The 26,689-nt window shown below is 45.8% G+C and overlaps 3 protein-coding genes across 3 annotated transcripts in view; 1 reads left to right on the forward strand and 2 right to left on the reverse strand.

Annotated features, from left to right (window-relative positions):
- Window positions 1-5,452, reverse strand: part of A2M (alpha-2-macroglobulin) — a 31,686-nt gene extending 26,234 nt beyond the window's left edge. The window contains exons 1-6 of the mRNA XM_069017224.1: window positions 5,276-5,452; window positions 3,377-3,560; window positions 2,200-2,359; window positions 1,270-1,322; window positions 766-786; window positions 247-415 (exon numbers count right to left, since the gene is read on the reverse strand). Coding sequence (XP_068873325.1) covers window positions 247-415; window positions 766-786; window positions 1,270-1,322; window positions 2,200-2,359; window positions 3,377-3,560; window positions 5,276-5,361 — 673 coding nt within the window. The 5' untranslated portion in view covers window positions 5,362-5,452. The remainder of the gene's footprint in view (window positions 1-246; window positions 416-765; window positions 787-1,269; window positions 1,323-2,199; window positions 2,360-3,376; window positions 3,561-5,275) is intronic.
- A 2,710-nt stretch (window positions 5,453-8,162) lies between these two features.
- Window positions 8,163-17,439, reverse strand: KLRG1 (killer cell lectin like receptor G1). The gene is made up of 5 exons (XM_069017338.1): window positions 17,322-17,439; window positions 12,533-12,625; window positions 11,711-11,862; window positions 9,770-9,870; window positions 8,163-8,806 (listed from the first exon to the last, which is right to left on the reverse strand). The coding sequence occupies exons 1-5, from the start codon at window positions 17,437-17,439 to the stop codon at window positions 8,695-8,697; spliced, it is 576 nt and encodes a 191-aa protein (XP_068873439.1). The 3' UTR covers window positions 8,163-8,694.
- A 3,598-nt stretch (window positions 17,440-21,037) lies between these two features.
- M6PR (mannose-6-phosphate receptor, cation dependent) lies at window positions 21,038-26,575 on the forward strand. The gene is given in 8 exon segments (XM_069017322.1): window positions 21,038-21,151; window positions 21,154-21,196; window positions 22,549-22,719; window positions 22,909-23,081; window positions 23,171-23,280; window positions 23,484-23,614; window positions 24,174-24,300; window positions 24,851-26,575. Coding segments are annotated over 8 exon segments (897 nt in total). The 5' UTR covers window positions 21,038-21,132; the 3' UTR covers window positions 24,974-26,575.
- Window positions 26,576-26,689: the final 114 nt, after the last annotated feature.

Raw genomic sequence — 26,689 nt, forward strand, 5'->3', positions numbered from 1 at the left:
GCCTTGCTGAGGTGGGCATTCAGAAGAGCTGCACTGCATGGTCTGGTGCTTAGGGAGGATTGGAGATAGGTCACTCAAGTCTTTCAGTCTTCTCATCCTAAAGAGATTATTCTTGGGAGGGAAAGGATACAGAAACAATTTTCCAGCCATGCTGGACATCCTGGTCAGATCTGCAATGCTGTTCAATTAAGATTTCATGCCCCATGGGACTAGCTATTAGGAACTTGAAACTGCAGTGACAGTTACCATACTCCTCCACAGAGAAAGAATGCTGAATTGTCTTCCCAGAGGCCTTCTGTGCCACCACTCTGTAGGTCCCTTGGATAGGTTCAGAGGTGAGGTTGAAGAACAGCTGTATAAATCCCATCTCTAACTCTACGTTTTTCCACTGGTACAGACGATTTTTCTTTGGGTCCTACAGATAATGGGATCACAAGGAGATTGTGAGAACACTGGGAGTCTGCAATGAGGTCTAGCAAAAGCAGTGAGGGAAGGACCAGCCCCTGTGTTTCAGGAGGCTGCAGGCCAGGAGTAAAGGGCACTAGCAGTGTTTTGTGGGGGAGTCCACAGCAAGGTGACAGAGGAGCTGTAACCTGAGCCCAGGCACATGGTAGCCACCATATGAGTTAAAATTCTGTATAGTTGAATTAATGTAATGGACTGGCTTAATACAAAAAATAAACAAGAATCATCTTGAGGCAACTGTTTATTCTGCCCAGGCTGAGGTGCAACAGATGTGAATGTGAATTAAATGTTTGTACATACCTCAATATACACCAATGGAATCTAAAAAAAAGAAAGGAAGCAGCATGTTTAGACAGAGTGCAAGCAACACGGTCAAATGACAAGAGTTATGATCACATTTCAGGGTAAAAGCTAATCATCCAATGGGGTAAGGAAAAAGGTTCCTGGTATGGAGAGGAGGGGGCCAATCTTTTGTCTGAGGCACAAAAGACAACCGAAATTACTAATTACTAACTCTGGATGATCTGCAGTACTAGTAAGAACGGGTGTACACTGTGGGAATGGCAGATTGATCACTGTTTACACGAGCACTGCCCATTTGCAGTTTATCAAACCTTTCCAAGAATGCAGAGGGCAGCCTTGTGCAGAATTTGACAACAGATCCTGTTAAAAAGATCTGGGGAGACCCCGAATTTTCAGTTATCTCAGTGTACTGAGAGCTCTCCCCAGCAGAGACTATTTTTCCTCCCTTTCCCCACATTTGACTTAAGGCCGAATAAGTAGAAAAATAAGTATCATGTTTACCATTTCATTCACAGGTCGGAACTCTTCATCCAGAGAAACAATTCTGAACAGGACTGGTGGAGAAAGACAGTGAGGTTCCACAGTGCAATCAACAACCAGAAAAATCAGTTGCAAAAACAAATGGCATAACAGACAACAGGGCTGTTCTCTTCCAAGGAAATTCCATTTACTAGAATGCTAGGTTGTGCTAGAAGGTTACCCATCTACTATGGGTACATGAATAAGAGGATGTTAAGAGCAAATCCATGGCAGTGGGAACATCTTACTAATCATGGGCATCAGAATCTCCTTAACTGGGACCAAAGTTAAATTTAAGTTGCCTTTGTCTGCTTTGCAATGAGGCATTTTTATGCCAGAATTCACATGGGTCTTCTAATTTTGTTATAACTAGACTAACTTCCTAGGAAGGGTGAATGCAAACAAATTACTTCAGCACTTGGCTGCAAGTTTGTGTTGGCTATGGATGGAGAGAAAATTCAGTACCTCTTTTAGGACATTTGTTTTTACCCAGGCCAAATTGAGGAGATCAGTGGCCCAGAAGAAATAAATAGCTTACATAATTCTTTCTGTCTTCATTGAGCAAAATCAGCTGCTGCTTTGAAAGTTATTTCATTACTTAGTCTGAGTTTTGGCCCTGTTCTCTATAGGATAAATATCCAGTCTTTCTCTGGTTTTAATGCAGACCCCCAACTGCATGGACCACAACAACAGAGCCCACAGTGAGAGAGGGAGTGTGCAGGTGCCCCGGATACATGCATGCACCTTAAGACTCCCCACATTTTCCCTAGATGGAGCAATAAAACATAAGCCTTAGCCATGAGGTTGCAGTTCTGACCCCCACTGAAAGCAACTGACATCTGGCCAGCATGATCCAGCAGTTTTAGTACAAATATTTGTTTCAAATGCAAATCTCCACCCCTTTCCTGGTACCTGTCTGTCCGGGCTTGTAGATGGGTTTGTCTGTCTGGATGAAGACCAAGCTCTCAGAGTTCTGGACCAGCACTAGTTTGCGGCTGCTGAACCGCAGCGTGGCCCCCTTCACCGTCACACTGAGAAACGTGGCTGGTAACGGGAGCCTTGATTTTGGAATCTGGAGAGTAAGAAGGAAACTATGTAACAGACCACCTCTAAAGGCTTCCTGAACTGCACTGGCCTTCATGAAATAAGAGATCTAATAGAATCCTGATGGACCCAACACAGAGGTGAGAGGACCTATAATGAGGAACAAGAGACTGATCTATATTTGTCCCATATTCCCACCCATTCCTCCTGCCGTGCAGTAACTGTGCAAGTATTGAGCAGCAAAGGAACTCCCAGCTCTACCACCCAATTTTTAAAAATTCTTACTGCCCTGACAAAACCTTTCCATCCTTTTCCTTTTGGCATTCACAAATGGAATGGAATAGTCTGTCTTCTCTTTCAGATAATGTCCCTAGTCTTTGCAGAACATTTCCTTTTCCAAATCAGACATGTCAGACATCTATACCTCTCTCTCACAAGTGACAAAGTCAGTCTTCAGCCTACATCTGACAAACCAAGACAAAAATGCCAACCTTTTTGGTGTCCTGAAGACCAGTTCTTCAGCCTTCAGGCCAAAGACATAATCTAGGCTCTGAGCTACATGATCAGCTTTCCTAGTTGCCAGCAGTTTGTTATAGTCCCTGGGGCTTTTAATTACATTAGATTACCAAATTCCTGCTTTGATGTTTTTTTCAGATACAGGCAATCACAGCTCTACGTTCTTACATTAATTCAGTGTACGCCAGGAGAAAAGTATCTGAGGTCCAAAAGCTCTACCACAATTTGAAGGCACTCAAGTGACAAACTGTAGATATTGAAGGATGATGTGGAAAACCTTTTCACCAAACAGCCATCAGGAAACAGCCACTTTCTTCTCCTGCCCTAGAAAGAGGGTGGCTTTCTAGGATTCAGCATCTCACAGTCACTTAGCATAGTAAGGAGATCTCAGCAGTAAGAGGGTGTTGAGGATGGACATGAACAAGAGGTAAGTGAACATCTACATAGTGTTACTCCGGTCATTACTTCTCAGTGTCTTTATACTTTATCCCTGGCACAAAGGATCATCCCACAAGGATGAGATACTCACAGAGAAAGGGATGCAGGTGAACATGTCTTTCTCGGACACCACATCATCAATCAAGCTCCTGTTCTCCCCTAGATGTTCTAGTGTGGCACTGAGAGTCACAGACTCGTTCAGGTGGGTCAGCTGAATGCAGACTTTCTCATGAGAATCCGAGTGTATCAGAAAGGGCACCAGCACCATGTACTGCCTAGGAACAAGGGAGAAGGATAGGTCAGAGGAGGAGGAACAGGACCTGTGTATAAAGAACAAATAAACCAATCTGATGACTACAGCCTTCACCACACAGGGAGAAGGGTGAATTTTCTAAGAGCATAACAAGATTTTCAGCATGTCTGTAGCAGCAGGAGAAAGCAGAGAGGTTGGTCTCAAATGTAAAATACCAGAGGAAATCCTCCACACAAACATCTGGAAAGGATATGTGTTTCTAGGTTCTGGCACAACAGCAGCACTTCTTCCCGAGATCCTGAATAAAGGCAGGGGGGAACTCAATTGTCACCTTTGCTAGACACTGTTAGTGGCATTCGGGAGCCACACAAATGCCAGTGCCCAGTGAATAAATTCTATTGACTACACACTGCAAAGTGTCTGTAGCACTACTCTCGTTCCTCGCAGAGATCCAAAACTGCCACAGCGTGGTGCCAGATCTTAAGCAAAAACACAAACAAGTTTCAGGTTTTCAGGGAAGCCAGCCTCTCTGTCTCAGCTCAACAGGGGATACCTGCTCAGCCCTATGAAGCCTCCTTCCTTTCCAGCGTGGCAGCTTGCCGGTGGTGTCCCGGCGCCCAGCACTGCATCTGGGAATCAAGCCAAATCGATCTAATGCTAACCGTGCTTCCATTTCGGTGGATGCAGACTGGCCTCCAGTGGGCATACCCAGAGCAGAGAGCAGATGGGAGAAGAGCCCTCAACACCTCAGCAGTAAGGCACGGCATTCCCTTTAGCAGTAAGCAGAGGTTTTGGCACCTTTTTGTGCATCAGTTGGTCTGCAGGGAGCAAGCTCTGGCCCCTCAGATCCCAGTCTGTTTCCCCTGCGTTTGATGAAAAGCACTGCAGCACAGCCTTGCTCAGAAATTCCCCTGCACCCCTTGCAGTTCTGCGATGGGTGAAGCGCCCTGTGCTTTGCAGGGGAGGAAGAGACCTTGACAAAAAGCCAAAGGAGAAAGTCTTTGAGATGTCAGGACCCTCCATGCGCTGCTCCTACCACACGTGTACACACATGCACACAACACAAATGCCCCTCCCATACAAAAAAGGCTGAAGAAGGGGGGCAGGACAATATACCCTCACAGACCTTGACAGTCACAGTCTTACAGTGTCACATTATCCTGGGTGAGAAGAGAATTTTCATTCCATTGGCTGAACTGAAAAATGTGAATTAAAAATTAAAGCCATTTCAGAGCATGCCAGATGAGCTAATTGTTCTTTTTCTTCTCATTATCGTCTAAAATAGCCACTCCCAAATCCTGGGCATTTCAACCTGCGAGTAGGACAGTCAACACAAAATTAAACCTTTCATTGTCCTTTCCAAACAGTTTTTCTCTTAAGAAGAATTAATTGCACAAACATTTATGAAAAGTTGTCTTTCAAAAGAATTAATTTTGTGCATAAAATTTTGTTGAAATCCTGTCAATTCTCTGAAAAAACAAAAGGTATTCTCATAGACCTTTCCCTCTTCTTTTCCTTTTTTTCTTCCCCTGAAGTTTTACTGATATCTCACTTTCATAGCTTGTTTTGGGTCTCTCTCAAGCATTAGAGTTCCTGTTTGTAGAAGGCACTTTACCCAGCCCTGGTGTCTTTATTCCTGGATAAAAGAAAATAGATAGAAGACAAGGGACAAAGGAATAGACACAGGAATATAGCCGAAGTCTCCTGCCTGGCCAGATAGCCCCCAGCATAGCTTACGGCTCTGTGATGGCTGAGGTGTCTCCCGGAAGGAAGAAGAGGAGGAGGAAGATGCTTGATTTGATAAGCAGCCCGTTCTTCCCCATGGCACACAGCAGGACGTGGTGAGTCAAGCAGACACTCAGTGTGGTCCAGTGCTGCTTTTACTCCCCCTCTGCTCTCCCAGTCAACCCCTTTATACTCTCCTCTGCAAACAGCCCAGGGGCTGGAGGAGATAAGGGCTGGGGGCCAGGTCCCATCCGGAAACAGGGAGAGGCGGTAAGGAGGAGCTGGAACTAGCGGCTCCAAGTCCGGGCAGAAGGCCAGTGCTGGGGGAGAGAGGGAGGGGAGGGTTCCTGGCAGGCCGGAGCTGTGTCTCTTTTGGGCAGGACAGAAGCAATGGAAGAGGAAAGGTTGTAGCTAAGGAAGGAAGGGCTAACAGCACAGCATGAGGGCAAAGCCTCCATTTCTGGCAGGGCTCTCTGTATAGAACTGGACACGGCACTGGTCATGGAAGTTGCTGGAGGAGCAGGAGCTGTTTGATTTCCTTCAAAGTGGGAGCAGGAGATCGAGCTAGGATTTGGGAAACAAGCGTGGGTGTGTCTAATTCCCATTAACAGGTTTTGGGAACAGGGAATGAAAACTGAAAAAAACCTTCCCTCTCCACCCACGATGTTCCCTTTTGCTCTCCAGTTCCTGGTCCCATCAAAGTTAATGCCAGGAAAAGAGACCAGAAAGTGCCTGGACAATCAAGTCATCTAAAATAATCTGGCCTTCACCCTGACAGAAACAGGGACACTGACATGATGGGAAGCTGCCAAAAGTTCAACCCATTAACAGGACGTAACACATTAACCAGCTGCCCAGAGCAGCAGCTACCCTCACACAGCAGAACCTATGTGGCCTGGCTTTTACCTTCCTTCTACTGGTTCTTGTTCCCTGTCAAGTTATTGGTATATCTTAGATCAAATTATTGATGCTTGATGGAGTCATCCGCGCTTAATTAAGTGAAAATTCATGCAATGCACTGCGATGGGCAATGTTATACCACAAAGGGAAACGGGATTTTTAGAACACTGTCTTTACTTGGTCTGCAGCAGGAGGATCAATAGCTCTGGTAATTATTACCCTTGCAAGTGGCAGTAGAATATCTTACTTATAGTTCTAATGCAAACTCCAAAGCATGGAGATCTATGTTAGAGGATGTAAATCATAGTCTTCAGATTAAAAAGTGTGCACGATAACATGATTTTCTGTCTGTCCTACCCTTCTCCTACTATAATCATCAAAACTTTGGTAAGCTCAGGAGCTCCAGAGTTAAGAAATCCAAGTGCAGTGCAATAATAAACCTTCATTACAGACCTCATTCTGCCCTACAGTGACCTGCATAGGAAAAAGGAGGATAGTAGTGCATGTGCAATTTCCTTGGGGACTGCACAAAAGACAGCCCAGATTCGTGCTCTTCCTTCTGCATCTGATACCTAAAGATGGCTTTGCTTGCCCAGAAGTGTAACCCAGGAAAGTCTGCCTCACACACAGAGAAGAAAATTTGTACCTGAGCTGGTCACAGCCCTTTTGAAGATGACAATTTACAATTTGCATAGATGGTAAAGGTCAGGAGCTGGACTGATGGAACATAAACCCAACAGGAACAAGATGCAGAACTGTACATGGCAGTTCTAGATCTACCCTTTTTGTCAAATAGCCAAACAGCTCCCAAGCCAGCTCCTGATCATTAGGACCTTGGTCAAAAATGTGCTCTGTAGCCAAAAACTGAAGAGAAATGGTTTTAATCCATTCAGGCAAGGTAAACTAGGTAAGCTCAGAGACATGCTCATCTCAGCTACCTATCATGATAATATGAGAAGCTGTTTCTTCAGTGGTATCCTCTGGTAAGGTATCTGGTAAGTTCTCCTCTACACATGCTACCGCCATTTTGACAAAGCAAGCAAAGTGTCCAGCATTATTTCATAGTGTCTGGCAACTTTCTAGGAGTCAGGAACAACCATCTTTTGATAGCTGAATGGACTCTGGCACAGATAAAATGACTCACCCAAAGTAACCCAGACAATCCAAGATGAAAACTCAAAGGTTTGACCTCCTACTACACTGCAATTTCCCCAGGTCTGCCTGTTGCAGGCGTGGTTATAGAAAAGCAGACCCACCCTTACCATAAAACATTCTCACCTGAGACCCTCATCTCCGTGAACTCTGTACGAGGCTCAGCAGACATCACTTAACTAAGTATGCTAAGATCTGGAATTTTGTCTTTTTCTGCCTTGACACCTTCATGTGTAGCATCCTTTTAAGCAGATGGAAGATAATGCCACTGGCAGCTGGTAGGGATTTCCTCCAATTATAATAAAAATATGAAGCAAACATATGTAGTCTGAATTGAAATGCTAAAGTTGGTTATTGTGCTTCTGTGATTGCAGGAATAAGATCTCTCTTCAGCCTTCTCTGCTTTAAACCATCCCAGCTGTCTCAGTCTCTCCTCATAGGGGAGATGCTCCATTCCTTTCATCATCTTTGTGGCCCTGTGTTGGACTCCCCAGTATGTCCATGCCTCTCTTGTACTAAGAAGCCCAGAGCTAAACACAGTGCTCCCAAATATTCTCTTTGTTATTCATACTGTGTTTTTATGGTGTTCAAACTCTGAGACTGTCTCTGCTCTACTTGAGCTGAAAGATCATTGTATTAAGGGTTTGTCCACTGCTTCCTCTATCTGCAGTATCAAAAAGCAGAGGTAGGGAGGAAGACAGGTTCTTGATGGATTAAATAATTACACAGAATCAGCTGTATTCCTTTGACACCAGAACTCCAGTCTCTTGACTAGCTTGGTTAAACCTGCCTAATTCCTCCAACAGAGAGAAGAAAGAGCACAGATACACACTTTTGGTCCAGTGCAGTCAGGAGATTTATTTTCACTGCTGGATTTACAGAAGATATAGTTTCATTTCACCCTCTTCTCTCCCACTCATACCCCCGAGATGCAAAAGCAGAGGCTGCCAATGGGAGAAATCTATTTATATGTTTCTGTCAGTGAACAGCAGGCTTCATTTTCCCAGTCCTTCTGATACCAGACAATGGAAATGCAGGGAATGGAAATGAAATCTGATGCTCAAAATTCAAGGAAAATTACTAGGTCCCCCTCAGAGATCTGAAGACACCCCTTGTGACAAAGCTTTTATTTGCCCTTATAGGACAAAAAAGTGAAAGACTAGGCCAGGGAATATGTCCCAGGTCTCATCTGGTCACAAACAGCAGTAATCCAACACTTGTGGACTGAGAATAGATCTACTGCTGAGCGTAATTCACCCTCATGGGAACAAACCTGTCCTTGTAAAACACTTTGCTCTTGTGTGAAGCTTCAGTTTGCAGGATAATGATCAACTCATACCACTGATGAGGTCGTTGTGAGATGAAAAAGCACATGGGATTTATCTAAGCAATTTCTCACAGATCCATGGAGTAAGAACTTCACAGCTGGAGGCATGAAACTGACCATTAATCAGGACAGCACAGTTTTGCACAGGGCTGTTAGAGAGGACCCTGTAAGAGACATGGAACAGTAGTGAGAATGAAAGAAAATACTGATGTTGTCTCCTGGAGACAAGAAATTAAAAACATCTGATTTTGAAGGGTGTAGCCCAGAGGAAGAGAAACAACCGGACCTCCAAAAGACAGCTGTTAGAAAATAAAATGTACACATGTACACCAAAGAACCTATCTACCTGCTACAACTAAGTAATTTTGCCATCATAGAAGCCAAATCAGAGCCAAACATAGACACAATACCCTGCAGTGGCAGTGATATCCACCAGCATGTGAGTGGCAGTGGTGAAAGTTTCATGGAATGATCATTGCCTTCAAGGAGTTTGTAAGAACAGAAAGCTGGATTTATTCTGAGAATTAAGCCAAGTGTACTGACCTGTTGACAGTGAGATCTTGGGCAAGTTTTCCTTGCTGGAGAGGCTTTAGAAACTAACTCATTGCCTTAACTGCCATAAAAAGAAAAGGGCCAGGCAAAGTCACTGGATAAAAACATGTTTTCCCTCTTGCAAAACACTGAGTTTTGTCCAAGTAAAGACTGAGATGAAATTAAGGTTCTGACTTAGGTTGGCACTAGTAGGGCACCAAAGGGCTGGGTCCTTGCACCCGTGACATCAGCATTCAACAGAGTGGGTGCAAGGTGGCTAAACCCAGTAAAGCCATATGCCTTTCTGACCAAGCATCTGTGCTGGTGCAGGTAAATAAAGTCCTTGGTCTGAGCAGCTGGAGGGAAGTAGAGAGAGGGATACTAACACTTGACCTGCTTTTCACAGGTATATGCCCTTACAAGTTGCAGGGCAGTAAAAAGTAAACTGTGTTGAGCTTAGTGCAGTACAGGTGACAGGAAGAAGAAAATCTGCCCAGAAAGAAAGCTCCTGACATCTGGAGGAGGAATTCTGGGTGTTCTGGAACACCAGGCAATCTGAATAAGCAGTATTGTTTTTAAAACAGAATGAAACTCACTTGACACTGAATATAGAGCCATCCTCCCAAATCCATCCAGAGCTTGTACTGTTCCTCAGTCCAACCCAGGAACGTTCTGTTTGAATACGCTTGAACAGATCCTAGAAATGATGATGAATTACAAAGTGACTAATGAAAGCAAGCCTGAAATTGGAAGTAAGGATAAGTAAAGAGAACAGAGGACAAGATACATCCCCTCACCTCACTGTTCCTTAAGTGACTGACAATACTACTTCCCCACACCTTGTAATGACAAAGCCAGGAGTTGGACTCGATGACCCTGATGGGTCCCTTCCAATTCTGCATATTCTATGATTTTATGATTCTATGACTGAGTCTATGATTCTATGAACTGCATCCCACTCTCCTGGAGTTTCCTGCATAGAGCTTTCTGTAGGAAGGTATGCTATTAATATTAACACTCTACTAATACAGCTAACTAGCAAGCTAATATGAAGTATTAACAATTAAAGGTAAGATCAGGGCAGGGAAGGGCAGGACTGGGTAGGGTAGGGCAGGAAGTGCAAGCACTGACAGATCTGTGTAACAAACCCAGTACGAAGGCTCTTTAAATTGTATACACATTTTCCTCCTATGTGCTTTTAATGTTCATTTCCTTTTAGCTTTTAACTCCTGATTATTATTAAAAGGTGAAGCCTGCAACAGAAACTCAGTCCTGAAGTAAATTCCCCATCCCCAACCCTCCTCCCCACAAAAAAGACAAAGCCAGGAGAGGTAAGTTTTTCTTATCCACCTTTGCAACCAAAGAACAGCAACCTTTCAGGGGTATGGCAGTGCTCCATCCTTATCTCCTGCTGCCATAAACAAAGCTTCAGAGAAGACATCTTCACAGAGAAATACTAGCAAAGCTGGCTTGGTAGAGTTGTGGGAATAGGAGACTCTTGAGGAATCACTGGAGTGTTGCTGGTCGTTTGAAGGTGACTGGGCTTCCCTGGCACTTGGAGGTCGAGCAATCACAGCCTTTGCAGTACAAGGCATGGATAGCTAGGAAAGTCTTGTTTAGATGAGTGAGTCTGAGCAGGGATAATGGGATAATGCAGAGAAACAGGTAATCTGGGGAAGATGCCCATTTCTTAAGGAGTCAGGATTTGTCAAAGCAAATGTGAGAGCCTGGTACATACTCCCAATCAAGCAGAGACCTGGCTTTCTAATCCTCCAGAGAACATCATACAATGTAACTTCTGTCCAGGGACTGGAAGCTGTCCACGTTCATTGGACCTGAGCTAATAAGCCCTGGCTTGAGCAAAACCGGACCAAGGTTTCTGCTCTACTTAAGCAGATGTGCCTCAGCACCCCAGTAACCAGCACTACCCATTTCTCTAGTGACCATACATGCCCCTGCCCCCAGAGAGCACCTGCAGTGGAACACATGGTTCCTTATTTCACCAGCACAGCTGAGGTACTTTGGCAGACAGAGGAAGTAAGCATTGAAAAGAGACTGAGAATGAAATATCTAAGCATGAACACAGGGAATGGCATGGGTCACTGAGCAGGAGGAGCTGGAGCAGTCACAGGGAGGAGAAGCATCGCTTTTGCAAAGAAAGAATTCCTTGAGAGTAGGGAGGTATTGGTTTGTAGGCAATGAGTACAATGACTGCTCAGTGGCACGGTCATTTCCTGTAATCACTCATATCAGCCTTATTGGGAATAGGAGGGGAGGTGGAGAGGAGCAGTGGAGAAGGCTGTCTTCTACCATCCTTCACAGGATGATTCTGAGTACCTGACAGTGACCCTCATCTCTCCCTTCTCCCCTTTGCTTCTCTGCTTCCTGCAAACTTTGTGATGTATAACATCACAGTCGTAAATCCTTCCTCTCCTGCAAAACCAAAATATTGCTGAAGTGACAGCACTGCTTGTATGTCAGTCACTTAGGTATCTGCAAGGAAATGGGAGATCCTCAAAGCCAAAGAAAACCATTACCATTTCCCAAGTATCACTGATCACCAGGAGTTGAGCTCCTTGTGCCCTGCAGGATTCCTGGCTGGAATTCCAGTCCTTCTTCGCAGTGGAGAAGGAGTAGCAGCTCCCTCTGTAGGCCAGCCACTGTTGAGGGCAGTGTGGGTGGCAGTCACCTGTAAAGAAGTCAAAATACTCGTACTCTCACTACCATTAACCAACAGTGTCAGCAAGGATCTCCTGAGAAACAACTCTTTTGGACAGTTAAAATGCAGGAAGCTCAAGTCAGGACAAGATTCTGAAAAAACAGTGTAATTTCGAAATCTTACAATAGTCACGTGCACTCTGATGCTGGTGCAAGCATGCACACACCTACCCCACCCCCAGGTTTCCGCTGAACCACTCAGATACCCAATAACTAAAACTGTCTATCTGAAAACAGATCACACTCTGTGGGTATGGTGTGATCACATCCCACCTTAGGTGAATGGACTTTAAGCAGCTAACAGTAAGCTCCTCCACATGGTCTAGCACCTTCTGCATGCATGCAAATATATTACAGACCTATTTGTTCTACAGTTTACCACTACATTTACCAGGCAAGTCTACAAAGACTTTTCAATGTGTTTAACTGTTCTTTGCTACAGGATCTGAAATGGGTTGCCTGGAGTCTGCATGAGGAATATATTCTTCAAAATATTCTGGATAGGCAGTGGGTACATAAGGCTGGTAGAAACCTAGAATAGCTTCTGGTTTTAACTCCATATTATGGAGTTCCTGGGGTTAGATGTGTCGCTGGTCCTTTGCTGTTGGTTGCTCATTCTCAGCAGCTCTTTGTGCACTTACTCATCTTCCAAATCAAAGCAATCGCCAGGGAGATGCTCAGTGTCCCAAAGCCTATGGCCAAGCCCTTCAGAACTGCTGACCACAGACGGGGAGCTGTAAAAGAGAAAATAAACCATAGTGAACAGAAGGCACATGAAAACTGACTGTGGTTTTACGTGGTTTGCTTGTGTCCTTGGCATTTCCACAAGGAACTGCACTAGTTAGAAAATCGTGTCTGTCTATGCTCTGCACATGGCTGACATCACTGTCCCTGCCCAGCCAAACTGGGGCTTCCCCGTGCCCCTGCTCTTTAGCCCAGGGCACCATTTCAGCTGGGTTTGGGGCCACCAGTCCCTGCCTGAGCTTCCCAGGGGGTACCTGTCTTCCCATCAGCCACAGCTCTGCCCCTGCCTGGCCACAGAGCCTGCTGGTCCAGCCTCTGTGGTGGCTGACCCCAGCAGAGGAAGCACCTGCCACAAGTCAGCTGGAGCCACCTAGGCACTCTGTGGCACCTCATGCTGGGAGGAGCCTCCCAAAAAATCCACTCCTGCCTCAGCACTGAAGCTTGGGGTAGAAACTCAGAGCTGCATTGCTACAGCCACCATGTTCCAGCTTACATGTAAAAATAAATCCAAAGCTTTTCCCCCAGCTCTCCCAGCAACAACAATAGGTTTAATCTCAACATCTTGTTCACACGCTTTGACACATGGTCATGCTACGTCTTCCCAGGATAAACCCAAGTCAGTCCTACATCTTCATCTTTCATGGTCGGGTGGCAGGATGGGAGATCCAGCCTTGAAGACCTTGGGACATCTGTCCCTTCACACTTTCACCACCATTGTTTGCTGTTCACTGGCTGCCAGTGGCAGAGGGTGAGTCCTTGGGGCAACTTCCACTGTGGCCCAGCACAGCTCCCTTTCAAAGGGCTGGTCAGGACTGGCCTGTAGAGATCTGCTTATGTACAGCACAGCATGTTAACCTCCAGGTTACATGTTGCTTTTCAATTGTCATCTCCTGGAGCTGTGTTTCACCTGAGAGGCATTCACTTTGCATAAAACATTTGAAATCTCAGCACTAAAATCTCCTCTTTCACAGACAGAGGAGAGAATGACACTTACTGGCACAGATGAGCTCCAGGGGAGTTTGGTTTTCTTGTTTTATTAATCTCAGTACAATAGCTGCACAGACAACAGCACTTTCTAAGAAGCAGTAAATGTGCAGCTAACTTATGTACCACATCCTGCTCTTGTGATGTTCCAGAGCCTTCTACCCAAATCTAGCAGCAAAGTCCCCATGGACCTCATGAAATTTGAAATGCTTCTCTCTTGGTCATGTCACGGGACCCCAAGCAACACATTTAATCTCTTGGTGGAGGTTGAAAACAAATCATATATGAAGAATATTGTGAGAAAGACAAAGAAAGCCAGTGCTAAAACAGAAAGGGAAGGGACGTAAAAACAAGAATGCATCCTTTAAACAACAGAAGCTTTGTCCAAACTCAGAAAGTAGACCAGATCAGTAAATTAATAAAAATTAGTTTCTTTTCATCTTGAGCAGTTTGCAGGCTCACTAATGTTAAGGTCATTTTCTCATTTATAGCAACACATTTAGGCCTGCGGTTTTAGCTAGAAGTTTCTAAGGTAACAAGGGAGATCATGAGTGAGCTTTGTTGTAAGCATCATTCTTCTGGTAGAAAGATCTTTTCTAAGATAGAGGTTTTCTCACGTTTCCTGAGGCTTGTAGGATCTTCTAGCTGTCCCAAACATAGTTTAAAAAAGTAACATTTCTTATTATTTTAAATCATTACTAAATAACAAAACCCCATCTCTTTTCAGAGACAAAATACAGAAAGACTTTTCAGTTACAACCCACTCCTCAGCTTCACACAAAGGGACAACAGGAGAACTGAAGGACTTGAACTGGGTCTGGAACTTGACTGCTCTCTCTTCCTCTTGTTTGTATCCCTGGCAGCTTGGGTTTTGTCATCAGATTAGGCCTCAAGAGAATGAAGTCAGTCCGAGGTTAAGGGGTAGGGTGGAGATTTTTCTCTTCAGATTACAACTGAAAACTTGGCAAAAGGGGATAAACATCTGATGAAACATAAATCCTGGTTCTGAGATCGCATTTGTGCTTTTGTTTTCCTTCCTCTCTTGACTCTCTGAAGAAGCTGTCTCCTTCATCCTTCAGATCAGCGTGACATTTTAGGGAAAACTACTGCCAGGACAAGGCAACCGGGATGGCAGTCTGTGAAACAGTTAATCCTTAAATGTCAGCACCGGGCACGGAGCTGGTCCCCCCTGGCAATGAATAGAGCAGTTCACTCTCTATTGTTTCAAACCAACTGCAGAAAAAAGGGAGTGACTCATCATCAAAACAAAATCCAGGGCACCTCCACAACCCCAGCAGTGGGAGAGTCACTGAAGTTCGTAAAAATAAAAAAAATATGGTATTAGATAATTTTGGAAGGAAAAAAATAACAAAGTGAAGTGGGAAAACAGAGAAGTGGAATAAAGTATTTCACAAATCAGGAGTTTTACCTGCTGCAAAAGGGAGTCCCTGCAGTTCACACTTTTTAAAACAGGTTCAAGGGTTCACACTTTTTAAAACAGCTTCAACAGCCCCGAACTACGAATGTGAAGCTCTTGTAGGAGTGAATGGGAGAAGTACCTAAGATGAGTTTGAAACAGGAGGAAAATCTGAATGGAGCATCCAGAAATATTTCCATGTAGTTGTCTGAGGAACTGTGGAAGAGTCTGTCCAAGGGGGGAAGAGGACTGGTGGACATTTAAGGTAAATATCCAGTGTTACCACTTGCTGTGTACAAAACGCCATTAGGTCTCTCAGTGCTCTAGGGGAATTACTCTGATAGTCTCCATTCATTTGCAAGCAACAAGACCAAACATTTTTAGGTTTGTGAATCCATATTCAGTTCAAAAACTGAAAGCTGTTAGCATTTTACAATTCAACTCATCTAAGACAATCTGAAGAATGTCATGGCACTGTCCCAAATTGCTCTCCTCAGCTCCTGCCTACCTCAGTGTGGAAGCAGCACAACTACCTAGAGCCAAGGAGGAGAATTTGAGAAACTAGGATTCTGTTCTTGGCTGTGGCACAGACCTGGTTATTGCTGTTACTCTAAGCACACTACACAGGCTAACACTGTCTTAAGTGACTGCTGTACTGGCATTCTGGTAGTGCAGCATATCTAAGGCTCTCTGGAAGCCAAACAGAAGAAACAACCAGGGCAACTCTCTGTTTTCAAGGAGTCCATAAGCACCAAAACCTGTTGGTTTGACCAGAGGACTGATCTACACACCCATGATACTGTGCCTACAAAGTCAGCAAGGGTGTGCATTTGAACAGAGGAGAAATACCTGAGAGCACATTTCTCAGAAGTGATGGAGGAAGGGACAGAGTTGAACATAAAGATCTTCAAAAGAAAGGTACTTAAAGTGAGGTCCTTAGGGACCCCTTGCATGCTGAAGAGAACTGAGAAATAAATAAGATGCACAAAAAGTGTGTTCAAATTTCAGCTTCCTTATTTTAGTCCCTCTGACCATAGCTCAAAAAGATGAGGGTCCATAAAAGAATGTGGAGAGATGTTAAAAAGAGAAATGCAAACATCTCAAGAGGGCATCAGGTAATCCCCTTTCAACAGGATGGGGGTGAACAGGAATGGCAGGAATGAAAGGATGTCACTGTGTCTTCTGATGTGACAGAAAACATCATTTCTGATGAAAATATGTGCAAAAGCAAGACTGCCTTCCAAACAGATCAAGTATAAGTACCAGATAGGAACTTGGGGGTTTCTGTTCTGGCTTTGTTTCCATAGTGAAGCAAGTGACCAAGCAGCAGGAAATACCACAGGTATAAGAAATTATTCTGATCAGGGCATAGAAATCTCGTATCCCACAGTGAGAGTCCCCTTTGCTGTAACAGCTCAGAAAATTTAAGGTCAACCATTAGTGTTGCAGCCAATGCAACACAGCTCATCTAAAGCACACTGACATTTCATAGAATCATAGAATCATAGAATGGTTTGGGTTGGAAAGGACGCTAAGATCATCTAGTTCCAACCCCTCCACCATTTTGCATGAAGGAAGTATTTACAAAGATTGATCACCAATGCAAAGTTTTATTCTTTGAAGGTGGTGTTTCTCAACTAAGCAACCAGAGGAATTGTTCCATGTGACATTTGCAGGCCTAATCAAGGGTAATGAAGATGAAATAAGGAAAGAAAAAATTTGAGGAAAACACTAAGAAAATCTTCCTGATACTAAAGTGCTCTGAAGAACTGTTTCACAGCAAAAGCTGAAAATTTGCTCACTGGGAGGTATGTAACACTAGAACACAGAAAACAGGAAAAAATGTATCACAAAAGAATCCTGCATAGCCCCGCGGGAGAGAGGCTGGATGATCTCATATGCTTTCTCTGTCTCTGATCTCTGATTAGCATACGCCTCTAATTTATCTGTATTCGCATCTTGCCTGCCCTTCAAAGAACTATTGCTCACAACTTCTTACTGCTGACAAGCAGACAACTTTAAATCTGTTTTGAAGAAAAGGATGCCTGGGTTGAGTGCCCAGGAGTAGACACTGAAGGAGGTCGGTGAGAAGGAGGGGGAAAATGCTGGGTCTCTAACTCATCAGCTTTTATTACATTAAAATATTCACGGTTATTTTAGAACCAAAGCAACAGCTCTCAAAGCTGGCACTCAGAATCAGTGGCCGGTTCAGAGTGTTTCTGTTAGATCTTGCTTCCACTCAAAGTAAAAATTTCTGTTGACCTACCTCATCCATCTTTGCTCACCTCTTTTTCCCTGTGCAGCTTTGGCCCTTGGCGGAGGCGTCTGAGAGAATTTGACAGAAGTGTATGTTACTTCCTCGCTCCCATCAGCTGCAGAAATTTCTGATCTGCTTCCCTCCATGCCAAAGCAAGGAGTGTGCACAACAAGATGTTTTGATCAGGCTGTTGAACAACAGGGCTCAGCGCCTGTGAAACAGGAAACCTGACGCTATATTCAGAAGACAAGAAATGTGAAGCTGCAACCTCCATCTCCAGCTGCTGAAGATAACCAAATTTACAACGGAATGGAGCAGTGGAACTGCAGCAGCTTTCATTTTCTAACCTGATGGAAGGTGTCTGAAGAACTGCTGCTCATGGAAAAGGTGATTAATCACAAAGTTCAGGGGTATTCTAATTGTTGCCAATGCAAGAGGGTGTGGTTAGACTGATGCAGCAACTGTCAGGATTGATGATACTCTGAGGAGCTCCCTTCAGGGCAGAAGCATCGGGACAGTTGCAGCACAAGGTAGGAAAGGTGAATAGTGAGAGTACAAGGTGAAACATGGGACAAGCAATGGCTACGGCAAACTGGCAGCCCAATTGCTGTCAAAAGGGAAGTAGAGGTGGACAGCACAGGTTTGAAAAGGAAATCTTGTGACCTTCGGACACATCCACTTTGGACTGGGAACTCTGTCTACACCCAATACCGGTGTGAATGTGCTTAAGACACAAGGCAGGCATGGAGAGCTGGCATGCCTCGAGTCCCTCTTGACTCAACATCTCAACAGCATCAAGAGGGCAAGGGAGACATGGACATACTGAGGAGAATCTACCAAAGGGGTCCAAAGATGATAAAGGGATCAGACCTTCTCTTCTGGGGGGAAAGACTGAGAGATCTGGGACTGTTTGGCCTGGAGAAAATACTTGTTGGTTAGGATACAATTAATGTATATAAATACCTGAAGGGATGGTACAAGAAGAGTCAAACACTTCAGTGGTGCCCCAGTGACAGGAAAAGAGGCCATGGGCACAAACTGAAAGACAGAAGGTGTTGCCTCTGAACATCAGGAAACAACTTTTTACTGTGAGAGTGACTGAACATGACAGAGGTTGGCCAGAGAGGTTGTGGGGTGTCCCTCAATGGAGAGTTGCCTGGACACAGTCCATGGCTGTAGGTGGGCCAGGCTGTACGTGGACTGGCTTGAGCAGGGGATTGGACCAGATGACCTTGAAAGGTCCCTTCCCAACTCAATCATTTAGTGATTCTGTGGTCAGCAACAGCAGGAAAGACTACTTTTCTTTTGAAGTACTGGCCATTGATAAGAACAGCTCAAGTTGTGCCAGGGGAGGTTTAGATTGGAAATTGGCAAAAATTTCTTCACCAAAAGGGTTATCAAGCACTGGGACAGGTTGCACAGGGAAGTGGTTGAGTCACCATCCCTGAAAGTATTTTTAAAAAGATGCAGATGTGGAGCTTAGGGACGTGGCTCAGTGCTGAGCTTGGCAGCGTCAGGTTAATAATTGAACTCAAGGATCTTAAGGATCTTTTACAACTTAAAAGATTGTGTGACTTTATGGTGGGGAGTACTGATGCTTCCAGCACCCCAAGAAACCTCTTAGCTGCATGGTTGGCTGGTTTTTGTTTTAATCCACATTCTGATCCCTTCCATTTCATGGGGATGTTTGTAAGGCTCAGGCTGACACCTGACCATACAGTACAGTTAATTTCCAGTAATTGTTTGGGCATGCTCAACAAAGGGGCTGGGATGATTGCTACCTCCAACAGGGATGATTGTTCCCCCTTCTGGTGACGTGTTCTAAATCTGAGAAATTATTGCATGGAAGGATGCTTATCTGACACAGAGTGGCCAATTTGTTACAATGCACATGTCTGGGAAGGGACTGGGTATTTCTGCAAATTTCTTCACTTGCCTTTAAGTGCAGCATATTGCATCCACAAGACTCCTTCCAGTCCTGGGTAGGGCCTGTGGACAGCAACATAGGGAGCGTATGCTTGAAAGGAAGGGGAAGGCAGAAAACAGCAGAGCAAGACAAGAGGAAGAAAACCTCTCCCAAATGCTTTGAATGAATAATAGAGAAGCCTAAAGAGCAGTCTCAAACTCAGAGAGAGAGAATCTGCTACACTCACAAGGAGAGTTTAGCTGGGAATATAATCTGTATAGCTGAAAAGTAATTTAACAGGATTCAGACACAGCTTAAGTGTCCAGATCTTATTTTGTCCCCACTTTGCGCCTCTTTGGTAGATTCTCTCCAGTATGTCCTGTCATATTTTGGAATAAAGGTGTCTTTCCCATCTCCTGCCAATTTTGCCACTTTTTAAGTGCCCAGGCTGCCTGCTGGCCCAGAGTGACCACAAAGACAGCACTATTTGTGAGGAACTGGAGAAGTGAAAGCAGGTGAGAAAGAATGAAGAGCTCTGTTTTAATGGGGTTTACCACTTTTTTTTTTTTCTAATACCAGCAATAATTTGAGTTCTTTGGACAGTAAGTAGAGAGGGAGGGATCTCACTGTAGAAGGTATGAGGGCAACTCTCAGTTATTAGCTAAGTGTGAATAAATAAATTTGACTTCTGCAGCTGTGCCATACTGTCAGTATGGAATCACAGCAGGACTAAACTAATCCAGTTTTCCAGGAGCCAGCAGCACTTTTTCCCCAGTTCTTCACTACTGAAGCAGCGTACCATGAGGAAACCTCCCAGATTTCTCTCAAACAAGTGGCTTCTCCAGCATGTTGGTAAGCTCACTAAATGCAACATTACTTTCTTAACTAGAGGATGCAAAAGCCTCAGAACTCTGGCAAAGAACATCTGTCCCTTCCAGTAACAGACCTCTGGAAAGTGGACTCTCTGGGAGCACATCATAAGGAGAGAGATGTCCTTTGAACAGGCCACCCTCAAATAATTTACAGCTTTATTAATGACATCCAAGATGCTCAAGCACACCAACCTGTGCGCTGAACCTGAAATTCCTCTAGTGGCAAAACTTGCAGGAGCTGGTGTAGGCACCTTTATTTCAAAGTATAACAAAACATGGGGAAAATCCACCAAAGAGACACAAAGTGGGGACAAAATCCGAAGGATCAAGGCCACAAAGCAGTTTTGTGAAGTGCTCGAGACCCCTTGCTCGTTCAACACAAGCCACTCTGGAGGCAGCTGGTGGGGACGGCAAAGCCCAACGACACTGAGGGACTGCTACCACCTCTGGCAGCGGGAACGAGGGGAAGGGCGATGCCGGGAAGCTTTTCGTTCCTGCTGATGCGGCCACCTGCCTGCGGCTGCTCCGAACTCGTGCGGGGCACAGGAGAGGGGAGAGCGCGACTTCAGAGAGCGAAAGTCACAGAGCACTTGGGTGAGTTGATTTCCAGCCGGCAGCGCGGAGATCCCCATCCCGCGGGGCTGCATCCCACCGTTTCCCACTGCCGCCCGCCCCTGGAGGTGCGGCTCCCTCAGCACCGCGCCCCGCGGCGCTTCCGCGCTCTGAGGGTTCCGCCTCTCTGCCCGCCCTCGTCGTTCATTGGCAGGAATGCGGGTGGGGGCGGGGCCTCCGCGCAGAGTTTCACCGCCCATTGGCTGGCGGAGAGGAAGTGGGCGTGGCCCGGGGCGCCCCCGGCCCGGCCCGCCTTTTCCCGCCGCCTGTCATTGGCTGCCGAAGCGCTCCTGGGCGGGCGATCCCGGCTGCTCCCGCGTTCCCATTGGCGCCGGGCGCCAGTTCCGCCACGCTCCTTCCGGCTTGCGGGGTGGGTGAGAGAGCCGGTCGGGACGCGGAGGAGGCCGGTGCCGCCCGTGCCTGTGGTTCTCCGGGCCGCCCAGCATGGGATGCGCGTGAGCCGCGGGTCTCTTTTCCTATGGGCGGCGGCGCCTGTGCCCGGGGCGGCCGCAGGTGCGTGCGCGGGGCTGGGGAGGGGTGGAACTGGGCACAGCGAGGCCGCGGCGTGAAGCCGCGCTCCCTCCCGGGCGGGTCTGGGGCAGCGGCCGCCGGCTGGGGAGCTCCCAGCGCCACGCGGCAAGTTCCCGGGAGGAGCTGTGTCTAGGGCTGAGGGCAGGTCCTGCTTTTGGCCTCGGGAGAGAGGAGTCACGAGCCCTCGTGTCACGGGCTTCCTCATTTCTGTGACCGCGCACTGGAACAGATTGCCGGGGGAGGTTGTGGAGTCTCCCTCACTGGAGATATTCCAGAACCGTCTGGACACAACCCTGTGCCGTGTGCTCTAGGATGACCCTGCTTGGGCAGGGAAGCTGGACCAGGTGACCCCCTGTGGTCCCTTTCAGCCTTACCCACTATGTGATTTCTGCGTTTCTAACCTTGATTGGTGCCCCGTGGCGAGCAGAGCCCCAGCTTAGCAGCTGTGAGCTGTCGCGGTGGACTCTGCAGGGCTGTGGGGAAATATTAGATTGAGTCAAATGAGCTCTGTGTCCGCCTGCAGGCAGGTGCTTATTTAATGGAGGGTCTGCCTTCCACCGGCGCCTGGAGCTTTACCAAAATCTGCAGCGCAAGAAGGCAGAGGGAAATAGTTGCACTGCTCTATTTGGCTAGTTTCATATGTGATTTTACCATGAACCTGAAAGCCAGATCTTATAGATTATTATTGTTGTTGTTATTATTATCATCTTCATTACTGCCTCGTTGGTTGGATCTTACATAGGATGCCTCACTTTCCTCCTTCCCTCATGTAAAGAAAAGGAAGAAAGAAACTGTTCTCTGAAGTTGTGGTTTAGGATTATTAATGTCTTTCAGATTTTCAGCTAAAGGAGTACTGGAAAGATCATTATTAAGATTAAGGCGCTTGAACAAAGAGAGCCTGACTAATCACAGTGCCTCTTTCCTGCAAGCTCTTTGCATGAGAGCTGCAAAGATGATTGATTAGAGGCCTGATAAATAATTTTCTGCTGACTGGCTTCTCAGTGCAATGCAATAACAAACAGTGGATTATGCCTGAAGTTTACTCCAGCATTCAGCTCTGGCAGCTAATTAATGTGCTCAGCAGCAAAACTTTATGTGGTCTCAAGGTAAATTCAAAAAAGAGCCCCAAATTGGCCCAGTGAATGGTCTTTGGCTGTGCAAGAGATTCAGATTTAGTGTGTCTCTTGTGAACTGTGAGTTGTTTCTAGATTTCGACTTCCCCTTTTTGCAGTCAGGACTGAGGAAGTGGCTAATCATTGACTCCATGACCCTGAAGTTAGTTTGCAGGGGGCTGAAACAGTTAATCCTCCATGTTCTCTGTGGCATGTGTCCAGGATGTCACCACCTTGCCATACATCTGCCTTGCTGCTGGTCTTTATGGCCCTGGCTGTAGCGGGAGCTGAGCAGACAGAAGAGAGGAGCTGTGATGTGATTGGTGATGAGAGCACTGAGTCGCAGATGGAGAGAGCCCTGCTGAAGAAACTGGAGCCCCTGAGCCACATGAGGTACAGCACAACAACCTGCAGGCCTCGGGGCTGGGGAGGACCAAGGGGAGGGAAGGATTTGGGTCAGACTGCAGAATGGGCTCCCCTTTTAGTATTGTCTCTGACTGGCTTCCAGGTCTGAAGTGCTCACTGCTCTGGGTGTTCTTTGTAATCCACTGGGCTGTCTCTTCTGTCCTCTCCCTGCTGCAGGTTTAACGTGACTGTGGAGAAAGGCAAAATGGAAAACTACGTCTACCATTTCAGGGTGTGCAGGGAGGTCAACAGCAGCTCGCACGATTTTGGTGGCCTGGTGCAAACAGATAGACAGAATGGAAAGACCACAGTGATAGGAAGAATAAATGAAACCCAGGTCTTCAATGGAAGTATGATTCCACTCAATACTTTGCTTACTCAGCAGCTGCCTTTCGCCTCTGATCTGGATTTGTAGCCTATATTGCTTCTCTCCTGGCAGGTGACTGGATCATGCTGATTTATAAAGGAGGTGATTCATATGGCAGGCACTGCAGTGGTGAGAAGAGGCGAGCTGTGATAATGATTTCTTGCAAGCGGGGAGTTACAGCGGTGAGTGACACCTGGGGTGAGAGAGCGTCATCAGGAGGCTGCCAGGCCGATGGCTGGTTGTGAGCAGAGGGGCTTTGAGGGGGCAGCAAGCTGGCTTCCAGTGTCTGGTGCCCAGCTGCACCAACAGTGATAAAACTGTCTCCTGGCCAAGTTCAGTGCGTGTGGGCATGTTTTCACATGACTTCACTTTTCCAAAATTGCAGAGTTCATTCAGCATTATTTCTGAAGAGCGGGAAAAGGAGCAGGAGTGTTTCTACCTCTTTGAAATGGACAGTAGTGTGGCTTGTCCAGCTGAGAATTCCCACCTCAGCGTTGGCTCCATTCTACTGATCACGTGAGTCATTGGAAGAGCTGTTTGTGCCTGAGTCATAATCTCCAGTGCTATTTAGAAACATAGCAAATGCTATAGTAAGACTAAATAACCGCAGTATACTTTCCCATAGCCACCATTAGATGTTACTGTGCCTCTGAGCTTTTTGGACAAAAGCTCTTGCTCAAGGCATGATGCAGGGCTGGTCTGTTCCCAGTAAACGTTTTCCTTCATAGCTTACAGACAAGTGCACTGAAACATGGGAGACTGACTTCCTAAAATTGTGTGATGGCTCTTTGCCAGAGCTGGGAACTCAGACCAGGAGTCTTGACTCATTTTCTGTGTTTGTGCTTAGAGGCACTACTTCACATAATGCTGCTAAAAGATTTATACAAGCAGATTGATAACTTGGGGACCTTTTATGGTCTGGTTTCTGTTTATAGCTCTGTTCTTGAGTGGTGTTCAGCTACTTGTTCCGATGCTAATATGAGGCAGGTAGCTGGCTCAGAAAATATTATCTATAGGATTTCCTCAGCTTTGATTCTCCTTTTTGTTTTTTTTTTTTTTTAATTCTGCCTTCTAGGTTTGTGTCACTGATTGCAGTCTACATCATTGGTGGGTTCCTCTACCAGCGCCTTGTTGTGGGAGCAAAGGGCATGGAGCAGATTCCTCACTTTGCCTTCTGGCAAGATCTGGGCAATTTGGTGGCGGTGAGTGAAAATCCTTATATATTCTCAGCTTGGCCCATGTTAGGAGAAAATGGCATTGACTCTGTGTTTTGGGTAGACCTACCACCAGGGTGAAGTACCTTGAAGAAGAGGGTATCTGTTTCATTTTTCTTGAGTATTCCATTTTTGAATCCTTGCTGAGAGCAATTCCCAGCCTCTGTCCTGCAACTGCTACATAACAAACTAGAACATGTGCTCCTCAGGAGTTAGCACTTTCCAGGTAGAAATGTTCACCTGGGGACTGTGAAATGCTTATGTCTGACTGTGAAATCTTTCCTTGGTCAGTGCAGGCAATGCTATCTATCCTTCATACTTGCTTTGGCCTGATGTTGCTCCATACTGTTAATCAGTATGCCCAGAGCTTTCAAGACTGAGTAGGATGTTTTTATGCCAAGTTTTGGGGAGATGTTTCAGGTAGCACAGGGATAGGCATAATCCCTTAGCAAAAGAGAAATCGCAGGAGCTGCTTTGCTTTGGATGCTGAGTCAACTGCAAACTGTCTGATGCTGGTGCCTGTGTCCTGTGCTCGTAGGATGGCTGTGACTTTGTGTGCCGATCCAAGCCTCGGAACGCACCAGCCGCGTACCGCGGCGTGGGGGATGACCAGCTGGGAGAGGAGTCAGAAGAACGGGATGACCACTTGCTGCCCATGTGATAGGCTTTCCACACCGAGATCTTTTCTCCCCATCTCCCCAGTGCTTCTTTAGCCGGGTGCCTCCCAGCCAGTTCTCCTTCTCTCACTTCTGATTTTCTTTACACTGTTTGCTTCCGCTGTTTCCGGTGTGTCAAGTCCCATGGATGCCTCTGGATGTGAACAGCACTGGTTCCTAATGGCATGTCTTATAAATATAATGCTGGCTTAGGTTTTAAAACTGCAGCAGAGCTGAGGGGAGAAGTGTTGACAGTTGAGCAGAAAACAGCAATATGAATGTTCAGCACTGAGCAGGAATTGGAGATGAATCACTAAGAGGAAAAAAGGGGCATGGATGGGTGCAGAAAGGGAAAAAGGCTATGGGTTAAAACGTCTGACACTGTAAAAGGGATATTTTGTGTCTTTTTTTTTCCCTAGGGTTTACAGAATCTGTAAGACACTGGAATTATTTTTCTTTGAATACATTTTCAGCTTTTCTAGTTTCTGCACTGCTATACAATTTCTGCCAGCATAACTGGCACAGAATGCTCTATGCCAGACTCTGGGGGTGAAGAGGCATTAGCACCTTTGCAGTCTTTTGTTTCCCTAATGGCAGAGCGGTGTGTATTTCTCAACAGTTTCCTTCAACAGCTGTAAAGGGATGCATGCCATCCTCTCAGACTGGAGAGGGGCAATGCTAAAAACCTATAGGAGTTAAATGGAGTCTCATGACTTCAGTCAAAATATTGACTCAGTCTTCTCAATCAGTGAGAAGCAAAAGGAAACTATTTTGCTGCTAAGGAAAAGGAACATTTGCTGAAACTGAAAGTGACATCAAGACAAAATGAGACAGGTATCTGGCACTTGAGTTCTGACACAAGCTTCCCAAGGTGACTGCCCACACACCTCAGTCACTGTCAGCATTGTGATTTCATGCTCCAGAAGTTCCTTGTTTTGCAGAGGGTTTTCCTACGAAGTCGTCAGAATTTATTTTTATATCAAAGGAACCATGGAAGCCCGGGTTAAGAATGCTAACACATTAAGAACTGCATAAGGGACTCTTACATGGTCAGCTTTCATAGATAACTGTCCCCTTAAGCATGGTGCAGGCCAGTCTTAAGACACTTGCCCTGTGCAGATGGTACTTAACATACTGCCACTGGCTGGGAGTGAGAAAGACCTTCTCTTTGGGCCCTGGTGAAAAGCAGGTACAGTTGAGTTGTAGACTTAATGGGAACCTTCAGGAACTTGGCACCGTGATTCCAAATTGCTTATTTGAGAGGCTAGACTGAGCAATCCCATTCTACCCTACTGTAAACCGGCAGAGAACTGCCCTCAGCCTGGGGGGCAGAGACTGTGAATAAGCAAGCCACTACTGTGTTAACAGCAGAGTACGGACACGGTTCATGTATTCTTAAAACAGTGAGAGAAAAGGGGGTGGCCCTGCTTTCTTTCTGGGTTTGGAGTGGGCAAGCAATTCCTGCTTTCTTTGACCTTTGTTACAGTCTCAAGCTTTCTCATAACATGGGAAAAATAGGAAGTAAGTCTGTTTTTCATGGTGGTGTCTAAGGTAATTTTTTTTTGTACAAAATACAACTTTCAAAAATAAAGTGACCAAAAAAACTGGTGAAGTGTTGTGCTGATGTAACAAGGGCTTGCTTTTAACCAGAGCATCTTTCTTACCCAGAAGTAAAACGTCCTTAATGTGTGGTGCCTTGTGCCTGAACTCTTGCCAGTGAT

This window comes from Aphelocoma coerulescens, chromosome 1 (genome assembly GCF_041296385.1).
Source record: "Aphelocoma coerulescens isolate FSJ_1873_10779 chromosome 1, UR_Acoe_1.0, whole genome shotgun sequence".
NCBI classification, from domain to species: Eukaryota; Metazoa; Chordata; class Aves; order Passeriformes; family Corvidae; genus Aphelocoma; species Aphelocoma coerulescens.

Bases quoted from the DNA above. Each gene is read 5' to 3' on its own strand.
- KLRG1 (XM_069017338.1), bottom strand. From the start codon at position 17,439: ATGGAGGGAAGCAGATCAGAAATTTCTGCAGCTGATGGGAGCGAGGAA. The intron at 12,626-17,321 runs GTGAGCAAAGAT...TCTCTTTTACAG, and splicing joins AGCTGCACAGGGAAAAAGAG to CTCCCCGTCTGTGGTCAGCA. The intron at 8,807-9,769 runs GTGAGTTTCATT...TGTCTCTTACAG, and splicing joins GGCTCTATATTCAGTGTCAA to GGTCCTCTCTAACAGCCCTG.